At 31.5% G+C, this 11513-nt stretch overlaps 1 protein-coding gene across 1 annotated transcript; it reads right to left on the bottom strand.

Annotated features, from left to right (window-relative positions):
• Window positions 1–6474: 6474 nt before the first annotated feature.
• On the bottom strand, window positions 6475–9700 carry LOC114392410 (FT-interacting protein 1-like). The gene has a single exon (XM_028353541.1). It carries the CDS (start codon window positions 9049–9051, stop codon window positions 6661–6663), a length of 2391 nt encoding a protein of 796 aa, XP_028209342.1. The 5' UTR covers window positions 9052–9700; the 3' UTR covers window positions 6475–6660.
• Window positions 9701–11513: the final 1813 nt, after the last annotated feature.

The raw sequence follows: 11513 nt of genomic DNA, 5'->3' as shown, positions 1-11513 counted from the left end.
TGATACAAGACCATATGGCAATTCGAGGGCACATGTGTTTTGATTCCAGAGGTAAGCAATTTCCATCACCATTGAAATGTCAATCTTAGAGATATCAAGTTTGTTGAGTTGAAGGAGATAAAAAAATCCATGTTTTCTTCCAATGGTTAGCATACTTTGTTTTGAGCCGCTCTAACCAAGCTATGTAGTTCTTTCGATCAAAGGAAGGGTTCAAGCAGAAAATATTTTTACTATATTTCATGAAGTCAATTATGAACGAATCATCATGAATAGGAGGAATTTCTTCCTCGGTGCTTGGAAAGAAATAGAAGGACTATGCTGGTGGATTGGTGCAAATCGAACCTACAAAAGCTAAGTTCTTTTCAGCAAGGGAGAGAGGAATGATTACCTGGGTTTCTCATAGCTTCTTGGTTTCTGCTTCCAAACAAAGGGAAGGTGAAAATCTATTTCCATTAAACTCCACGAGTTCAACAGTAGGTAGAAAACGTTTTTGAGTGGAAATAAAAGAAGCAAACATGGTAAAAAGAGAGAAGATGAACAAGATTTTGGAGATGAAAAAAGGATTTAGGGATTGCAAAGAGAGTTCTTAGATCTCGATGAGCGTAAAGATGAAAAACTGATAAAGAGAAAGAAGGTTCTAATTTATAAGGGATTGTACTTCTTGTTCTCTAGTTGGGTGTTTAAAAGAGGGAACAATTTTTTCATTTAAATAAAATATTGGGTAGTAGCAAACATTGGTATAGTAATTGACACATTTATCCTTGTATATAAATAAGTGTTCTTTCGTTCAAATTTGAATAAGCATTTAAAGAGCTATAGTCTAGTTTGGGTACAAAAAATGAATGTTCTCAAGAGTTCTAACACACATTTTTTGGTGGGCATTTGTTAGGGGTGTAAGTAAAATTTTCTAAGTATGAAAATCAAATAGAGCGAAAGAACATGATATTGAGATTATGCTCGAATGGCAATCAAAAAGGATACAAATTGATTGGTTTCGATGATTAATCGAAGAGACAAAACTTAGAAGATGAAGATTATTTCTAAAGGCAAGTTATTAAAGTGATATGCTCACGAAAGACCAAAGAATGAATCATCAAAGGCATGTTGTTTCGATAAAGTGCACAAAGGTAGTTATTAACGGTTCTTCAATAGAGGGCGCGAAGACACATGTGTTAATATCGTAGATAGTTATTTTGAATAAGTTGCACACTCTTACAAATCCTATATATTGACCATTGAGTCGAATTAGACTATAAATAAGAGCAACGACAGTCATTTTTTGTTTGGTTATGAAGATCACACAAACACCTCTAAACCAAAATGCCATACAAGGAAAATGGCTACCGATTACCAGGTGTTAATCGTGAAAATTGTACTTAATCTTTGAAAGGAACATATTATTATAACAACTAAGTAATTTTCACTAAATAATTCTATTAACAAATAAATATTTAAAGATGAGACATAGAATTCGTTCTCGATTGTAAGTTCTTTCTAATCAAACAAGCAAGTTTATAGTTTTTAACTTATCAGAGAATTGTCTAATACTTTATATATATATATATATATATATATATATATATATATATATATATATATAATAGTGATTTCAATAAATATATCCATAGATAATTATAGTAATATCATATAATGGTTTGTAAGTAAATTATATAATAATGTTTTCAATTTAAAGGTTATTTCTATAATTGTTTCAATTTTGATAGTAACTCTATAAATAAATAAAAAAATAAAGATTGGAATTGTAAAGGTTTCGAGAAGAAAAGAGGATTGGCAAAGTAAAGGATTTAGAAAGATGCAATCAAGTAAATAAATATGAATTCATAAAAGTTGGGAATGAATATATACACGATGACTTTTTGAACTAGTAGTCAATTTTGATGTGTGGCGTTGTCGGTGTTTGAGGAGCTAAATGATAATGATTCAATCCACCGTAAATTGGCAGTCAAAAATCTTATTTATAAACTTCTAATACTAACATTTGAATTCTATGATTTTGACACGTGTACAACAATATTTCTAAATACACATATATACGGTTATTTGATGTTTTCGTGTAACTTCTTTCGTAGCCGTTTCAACTGATATTTTGAAATTCGAAATGGTCTTGCTTCTAAGCACTTTTAAACTCCACACATGCTTTAATAAAGTCATAGAAAATGTCAATTTCTATTGAAATAAATTCCAAACGTGCTTCAACTGATATTTTGAATGCACTTTTTTATTTATCTGAAGACAAGTTCATCGAAACTATAGATAAGTTTTATAACTTAGACAAATTTTACATAACAAAGATAACACCATGACAAAGTGTATGGTTGAACTCATATCTTAATGCAATTTATAATTTCTGCAATTGTTTTACTTTAATCAATTTACATTTGATGCAATTCCTCTTCTTCTACATATATTCTCCAAACTCTTAACTCCTTCCAATCTTCATTCCTTCTCTAAACTCAAACTTATTTACTTTCTATTCTTTACTTTCTTGCAATTTTCATATTGTTTCACACTTTAATTTCATTTTACATTTTGAGCATATTACTTTTCTATCATTTTAATTATGGATTGCATTTCAATTCAATTTGCTTTCAAAAGTCTTTTACATTATAAATATGTACTATTTTTACTTTTGTAACTTTATTTACCAATCAATTTGTACATTTCTATTTGTCTAAGAATATTTTTATCATAAAAAATTATAAACTTAGTAGAAATTTATATTTTGATTGTTTTAAACAAGTGTATTGTTTGTCTATAACATATTTACGTATTAATTACTGAAAACCATTTCTACAAATTTCAATCATCGAAACAAGCTTTTCTATAGTAATACAATGATACATAATTATGTTAAGAATCTATATTTATTTGATTGATTTCATAATTTTCTTAATTAAAAGTTATATCAAATGCTAGTTTAAATAAAAAGAACTTACAATTATGATTTTGTTACACTAAATAAAATAAGTAGCTAGTAAGAGATAAGAATTAAGTGTGAAAATAATGATTAATTATGTTTCAATTATATGAACAAATTTTCACCATAAACAAATATATGATATCATAAAAAATAACGAGAGAAAACATGGAGTACAAATAAGTTAGAAGAGAAAGTAAGTGTATGATAAAAATAACTCTATCTTAAAGAAATCTCACCAAAATCAATCTACTCTCCTATCCTATTAGGATGTTCGAGCATAGTAACGTGATTCAGAATTTTGGTAGGTTGTTTATTAGGACTCGACATTATATAGCCCACTTAAGATAGATATATAAGACTTATTAATACAATATATCGATATTAACATTATATATAATTAAATTCTAAAATTAAAGAAGTACAATTACAATATATTTTACGGTATATATATTTCAAGATAAATAATCTATCATGTATTAAGTTAAGAAATTGTATTATTAATTATATAATTATATTATTTAAAAATGATATTTTTAAAGGTATATATCATAATGGATCAAGTTGTGACAACACATAATATATCCAAATATGTCTTTAAAATGAGTTGGGTATAATTTCTTAAACTCCAAACTCATTAAATATACAATAAAAAAGTGTGAACTTATATAGACTAAAATTGGAAGAAAAAAACTTAGAGACCAAAAAAAAAAATGCTAACTTAAACGAACATTTTCATATGTAAGCCTAAAAAGAAATGATCATAACACATTTCTCTAATGTTACAAACAAAATTTGTCGATTCATTTTCCTTACATTTCATATTCTCTACAATTTTCAAATAAATTATTTGGAAAAAAATATTGGATTAATATTTTCAAAAATTATATTTTTATGTAATCATTATAAATAATATATTTGTCTCAAAAAAATATAAAATAATAAAATTTGATGCAACAGTTCACATAAATTAAGATTTTCGAGTAATATTTTTGTTTGACCAATTCATTAAAATTTTAACGCAATCTTTATTTTTAAGTGCATTATATACGAGTATTGAGTCCCACCAAAGAACGAGTAAAATTTCATAAATTAATGATTTCATTTCATATAAACCTCATTCAACTAGTAAGTATATTTCATATTATTTAAATATTTTATAATTTAAGAAAAATTTTAAATTGCAAAAATATTTAATAAAAAATTAAAATATAATATACATATATATATATATATATATATATATATATATATAATTATATTACGTTAGTAAATTTTTAGTTCGAATTTATGAAAAAATTACAATTGTTTTTTAAAATGCTTTAAAAGTAAAAGCAGTTAAGATTTGAAATGGATTTAAAAGTAATTATTCTTTAAAATAAATCATATTTAGGGGAGAAATTTAACACAGATAAAAAATCAAAATATCAAGTATTTAGAAATTTCAAAAATATTAAAATTCTTTATAGGGGAAAATATCAAAATAACAAATATTCTCTTGCAGTAAAACAAAGACTACTTTTAGCTTTCTTCTAATTTTACAAATATCAAGTATTGGACTTAAGTTAAGAAAAAACAAAATTATTTTACTTATTTTTGGCTTAATCAATTTGGTAGGTGACAAGTTGTAGTCGAAGGATCAATCATGAGCATTCTATAAACATTCCGTAATACATATGTTTTGAATGCTCAAAGAAATTTGTGGGCATGCATGTAAAACAACACAAACATCAGAGTGGTTTACTTTATCAATGTAACTCACAAGTAATTGTCAAGAGCGGTAGGTATGATATTAGAAGGTACTATTTTCGATATTAGGTCTTTTCAATGTAGTAGTTGGCCTTGATTATTTATTTAAATATATTTATAATTTTTTAGTAGTAATAATATTTGGTTAAGCGTGGCACATTAATGGAATTCTTTCGTGATTGGGACGTATATTAGTCGTTAGAGTTTATTTTAGTTTGACCCTTTTAAGTTCGAATGCTGTTGACTCATGGAATGGCCGGTTTTAATTGTGGGAATCTAATGTTTGTTTCTGGTTTGAGTTCCTCCTCAGCTTTCATTGGAGGTTTACTTTTTGATAGGAATAATTAGATGGCTATTGAAATCCTAACTTTGTAATTTTCTACCGTTAAGTTGAAGTTCATTTACATTATCACTTTTATGTGTACGTGTTCTTGTCTTTTCAATAAAGTTTATGGTTCGTATTAAAATTAGTATTTTTAGAAAGGAACATGCAATTTTCAATGAGATTGTGAACTCATTTTAAAAGAGAAAGTCGGTTCAAATTACATTAATAGAATGAAAGAAAGCTACCCAAGTAACCCAACAACTATTAAAATAGATCTATAAAAAAATTGCATATTAAATAGAGCAGTTAAACTAATTATTACAAAGAAAAATGTTCCTTTTTTTTTTGGTCCAGCTCAAAGAAAAATGTCGAATTCACTCGATTTTGGTTGAATTTTTATCACGCTGTATTGTTTGGACTTTCATCTTTTTGTTAAAAGAAGTTTGAGTCATAAATACTTTATTCATTTGTTTGTTTTTCTATTTTCTTTAGGACTTTCCTGATCCCAAAGACACATATGTGTCCCGCACCCCATAAATTGCTTCATGCATTTATTTTAAGATAAATTATTATTTTAATTCCTAAATGTATAAACATTGATAATTTAGTTCCTAAAAGAAGAAAAATTCAAATTTGATACTTGAATTATTAAAAGTGCGATAATTATATCCTGTAATTTAATAACAAATTGTTTTTTAAAGTTTATAAATTAATATCAAATTGATCCTTAAAATAAAACTTGATATCAAATTGGTCATTAAACATTATAACTTAATGATAAGATAGTCTCACAAACTTGATGAAATAAAATTTATCACACTTTTTACATATTCAAAAGTTAAATCAGAATTTTCATTATTTGAAACTCTAGATCATCATTGATGTACATATTCAGAAACTAAATGATAATTTACCCTTTTTATGTTCAAGAAAGATTAGTTTGAAATATAACAGTACATTTCAGATTAGATTTTCCACAATCATCAATCCGAAATATAACCTTACATTTCGGATTAGCCTTTTCAGAATATAGAAAAAATTGCTGGAAGCAAATTTATTGGGTAAAGGAAGCAACTGCCTTGTCCACACGATGTAACCATTTACATGTAAGAATTAGCGGGATAGCTTGACTTTGGCCCAATTATGTAATCACTTATTTATGGGCCAGTTCTGGACCCCAAAAAAAGTGTTTTAGGGGCCGCGTACAGTCATGTATAAACTCACCATACTATATTTTTGTCTATTATTAATGGTTGTTAATGTAAAAATCTCTCCGACATTTTAGTATTGTACACATATATTTGTGTCTTCATCACATATAAATGGGTTTCTGGTTTTGAATAATTACCTCAATAGATAAGAGGATTTGTTCCACGTATGAAGTTAACAACGCTAACTGTTGAGTTTATCAATCATAACATGTATCAATAACACAATCAACATTAGAAGAAAATGTTGCAGATATTGTCAAGGAGAGTCCCATATAACATAAGAACTAAAATTTTGATGACAAGATGAAAGCCAATAATGTTAAATGTGTACTAACCAGAGAAAGTATACAAATTAACAATGCAAAAACACACACACAAAAAAAAAAAAAACATAATCACAAATATTATTTATGATATGATTCATTTGGAGCCTCAATTCAAAGCATGCCATCAACACAAGATGGCAACCTCTTGAAGAAATTACTAGGCATCGAGGGTAGCTTGCTTCTGAACCTGGGGTGCCTGAGCCAGAAAATGCCAGCAACTGAAGCCACAACCTTGAAAGGTGTCACATACAATGCCACAGCAACAACAAGGCAAAAAATCACAAATAGGCTTGTGGCTCTAGGGTCTCTCCAACTAAGCAATGCATGAAACCTCTCACCTTGTGTTGCAATATCTCCAACCACAGTTTGTATCCTCCCAGCCACACTCCTAAGCCTATCATACCTCATTCTGATCACATCTTGAGCCTTTGAGGTGGGAAAAGTATCAAACTCCTCATCAAGTTCATCTGGGTGTGCTGCTTCTGCCCAAGAAAGTTTGGTGTCCATGTGTGGAGGGTGCCTTGGCCTAAACCTAAAGTTCCATATTCCAATGAGAAACATGTAGAGGAACATTGTGGGGAGGATCAGTTCAGGGTAACATATCAAGATGAAAAAGAGGACATGCACTAGGATTGTGGTCACTGGATTCTTCCACTGTTGCACCTCACCAAGCCACTTGCTCATAGATATTGCACCAGAAAAGAGTGACACAATTCTGAAGAAATTGGCTTTGCTTCTTCTCATGCTCCATATGTGAGAGTCCACATCAAGCATGTACTCCACAACCTCTTTCCTAAGGGGTGGTTCTGCTCTCCCAAGCCTAACCACCACAATGTTCATAGCTTGGTACCTTAAACTGTCCAATTGGTTCACAGTGAATGGATGTAGGTAATGCATTTTTGGCAACAAAGGGTGTCCATAGAGGTAGATTATGTGAGCCATGGAGAGACATGTGAAACGAATCGCCAATTGAAGTTCCCCCATCTTCTTCAATCCAGAGGTTTTCAGAACAAGTAGAGGGTATGAGTTGGTGTAGATCCTATCCATTTCCAATGTTGACAAACGAATCCTCACCTTGCCAATTTTTGAGTCAACTTTGGCTACTTGAGTTTGCCCTCCACCACCACCCAAATGGCAGTTGTCAAAGACCCCAAAGGTTATCACAGTGCAAGGATCATACACTTCCCATGTGTATTGCTCATTCCACTTTGGGTTAAAGCTCTCAGTGATTGTCCTAGTTCTCACCCATTTCTGACCATACTTGGCCACACAATAAGCATCTGTTGACCCTTTACCATTGTTTGTCTTCATAGATTGGAGCCCTTGAGCACTCAATATCCCCACTTCAAGAATTCCAATTGGTTGCTTCCAAAGTTGCCTAGCAGTTGGCCTTGTGTCACTAATATACATTGTGGACTCATCCAGGACATGATAAGCACCTTCAAGACACACCCTTAGGTGAATCCTACTTGAGAATTTTGACTCATTTCTCTTGTCACCCTCTAACACACCAAACCCAAACCTCTCAAGGTTGTACCAATGCGAGTGCACGGCTCGGTGATCCAATCGAATCTCGAACTTGTTCAATGGCAAGCTTATTCTAGCCGCAACCTCATCCTTCCCAGGGGAGGCCTTGTTCTCCACAGTGAGCACAAGCTTCTCCTCAAAGGGCTCTGCTGCCACAAACACCAAATCCTCATTCCACATTGGGTTTGGTGTTTTTGTTGGACACAACTTAGTCTTGAGCACTTGTTGTCCAACTTGACCCTTCACAAAAACTTGGGGTGGCTGGCTTTTGTCATTTGGCTCCACATCTTGAGCCTCAATCACATTAACCCTCAAATACCACAATTTTGGGTTAACATAAACCTTTGACCTTATGTTATAAACCCCATCTCCCTTAACTGAAGCAGAATCTGAATGCCAAGCCTCAGGAAATGCTTCATCAGCTTGTGTCCCCATCCAAACAGCAAGCATGATCTCCCCTCTACTTCTTGCTTCACCCCTCAAATTCTCAAGCCTATACCATTGAGGAGCCAAAGGGCTATCTGGGGGCACCCTTGTTGGCACCTCATGTATGTCAAACTCCACTTTCCCAATGTAATCATCTCTAGCCACCATCTCTTTGTCCCTCACAAAAACCTCAACAACTGACGATTGAATCTTCTCCTTTGAGAATGCAAAAACCTGCTTCCACTCAGGGCTTGTCTTCTTCTCAAAGTGCCTTGTTTTCCCCTTGTAGTTGCCAACCTTCACTTCAACATAAGGGTCCACGTTGCTGGTGACAGGGTTTGGTGGAAGATCCTTGGCTTTCACAACACGGACATAGAGGTAGAACATTTGCTCCACCAAGTCATAGGTGCTTGTGGCTCTCTCGTTGTATATCCAACCACTCCCTCCACGTTGCCCTCCATGTGGCCACTTTTCTCCAAGCTCCGGCTTTGTGTCCTTCAGCTTGTAGTCCTCTTGGTTTCCCTTTGGTGCTGCTTGAGAAGAACTCATGGTGGTAACACCAACAAACTATAAAAATAGTTATCACCTTTCAGAATTCTTCTTTGCAAGGTTTTAAATATCGGTCGTGGTGGCGTTAAGGTTTCATCATGTTTGTTGATATCGTGCGGCAAATCGCGGATAAATGCAGCCACTGTGAGTTAAAAAACCTTGATGTTGCGGCCCAAATGATGCTTGCGGACCGTTTTTAAAACCTTGCTACTTGGTGATCAACCTCCACGTTCATGTGTCTTGTGGTGAATGAAATATTGGTGTTTAAGGCCACGAAGTATAATATGTTTCTTGCACAAATGAGGAGCAGTGTGGTAAATTGCTAGTGAAACTGTGAGAACTAGCACATGTTTCTTCTAGCAATTATCGTTTGCTCAAGCACATGAAAATTAGAGAAAGGCTGAAATAGTGTACTTCTTTGTTTTGTTTGGAGGCTTGGTTTAAGATACTGCTATTATGCTTGGAACCTGGTTCCCAGTAATGGTATTGCAGTGACAGAGATGGTGTAATTGGACTCACTCAAAAATAGAAATGTGAGACTCAAGTTTTGTGACCTTTATATGGCACCCACATGATGAAAGGTGGTCACAGGTTCGTATCATTAGTCATACTCCTCAGTACTCCTTTGTTGCTTATTTATTCACACTTTTGGTTTCTCATACTCTGATGATTTTTATGAAACTGATCTCTGTTTTAATTTCAAATGCATGTTTTTTTTTTTTTTTTTGTAATTTTGAATTGCTTAAAATAGATTAAATTTAAATAAAGATTAAATAAAAATATTCATATTCTCATAGACCGAGAATATATTCGAAGAATTTTAATTTTCTTTTCTGTTACGAACCTTGACAACCAAGTACCAACACTAGAAGCATGTTTAGGGAATGTTTTTGACTCAAGTGAATTCAAAACCACAAATGAGACCTTTATAGCAAAATATTATGTTTGAATATCAATTCAAAATTAAGTGCGTGGTTGATTGAATTTTTTTCTTTAAAAGAAAAATCGCTTAATTTTGTTATCTTTTGTAGGGAGCTTTTAAAAAATAACTGATCATTTTTCTAACTCTAATATTTTACCAAACATGATACTGCTAAGTTTAGTCTTAAATGCAAGTTTGAGTGAAAATAATAATGTAACTTTTATAATGAGTTGAAAATTTTATTATGAACTTATTTTTCACATAAAATTTCTAAACTTCAATTATTTTACTTCAAACTCAATTTTAATCATGATCAGTTTCATAAAATTAAAATAAAATTTAAACCAGTTTATAAATGCTAACTCAGACTATATCAATATTGCACCCAAAAAAATAGTGGAGTTGTACCAAAAAATGACTAAATCAATAATATGAAATGATTTTTTCCTTTCCGTGTCATAAGATTTCTATCAATTTCAAGACACTTTAGCCGATTGGATTGTGTGAAACGCGCTTCTGGGATTAACTTTCCCCTTTCTTTGCAGTTTCCTTTTGTGTTTATCTTGGGCGGAGTATTGAGCCTCTTTCAAAGGTTACTTTTATGAAAGCCAGCTTCATTGATATTCTCAGTGTTCTTTATTGAAAAATTTAATATTTATTTATGCATAAAGATGAAAATGCTGATTGGGGAAATAATACCAATGTGCTTTTTTTTTTGCTAAAGATATAAATGTGCTTTCTAATTGTGCTGAAGGAACATTCCACAATTATGTGCTTCATGTAAACGCTTTGATCATTAAAGTAGGGATAAGAAAATCCACTCGTTAAAATTCCACATTTCTTTTTGTAAAGGCAATAACTAATGCCCCACTTGAGAGGACAAAGATAGTCTTTTAGAATAAAATCGAGGTAGACTTGCACATAATCGCTGCCTACTTCCATCGATTCTCTGTCTTTCTTCCATTACTTTCCACAATGGCAAAATTTTCAGGATGAACATTTTGCCCCTGGTTTTTGAGAAATTATTAGATGGTCATAGACCACTATTTAATTTATGATCTTAACCAATCTCTATATGACACGTAATAAAGTATAAAATACTATTAATTATTTTTTCTTAAATTTAAAACTTAAATGTGTCTAATAGACATTGAACTACCTAATAATTTCTCTTGGCTTATTGTGTTTTGATAACATTGGTATCTTGACATGATTTATATCAATTGGGTTGAAGAACACATAACTAATATAGAGGGAAAGACAGTTAATCAATAATAAAGAAGCTAAAAAAATTAAAGCTACGTTGAACCAAAAGAAAAGGAGATAAAGCATCATAAAAAGCTTATGGAGTAAGTCACCCTTCAAAAGATACTTTAGAACGTTATTCTCCCATCTTTATTCGTCTTTAACATAATGTTAGCTACACTTGGGAATTTTGGTAGTGGAAGGATGAGAAATTCCATAGATTTAATCCAATTATACATAATTTCACCTCCATCAGGTTTTATTTTGAAATGTTTCTAATTATCGATTTTTCGAC

Source organism: Glycine soja, chromosome 2, assembly GCF_004193775.1.
Source record: "Glycine soja cultivar W05 chromosome 2, ASM419377v2, whole genome shotgun sequence".
NCBI lineage: Eukaryota > Viridiplantae > Streptophyta > Magnoliopsida > Fabales > Fabaceae > Glycine > Glycine soja.
The sequence above is the reverse complement of the archived record's forward strand: the minus strand, read 5'-3'. Positions and strand labels throughout refer to the sequence as shown.

Excerpts from the sequence above, each read along its gene's own strand:
- LOC114392410 (XM_028353541.1), bottom strand. The coding sequence starts at position 9,051 with ATGAGTTCTTCTCAAGCAGCACCAAAGGGAAACCAAGAGGACTACAAG.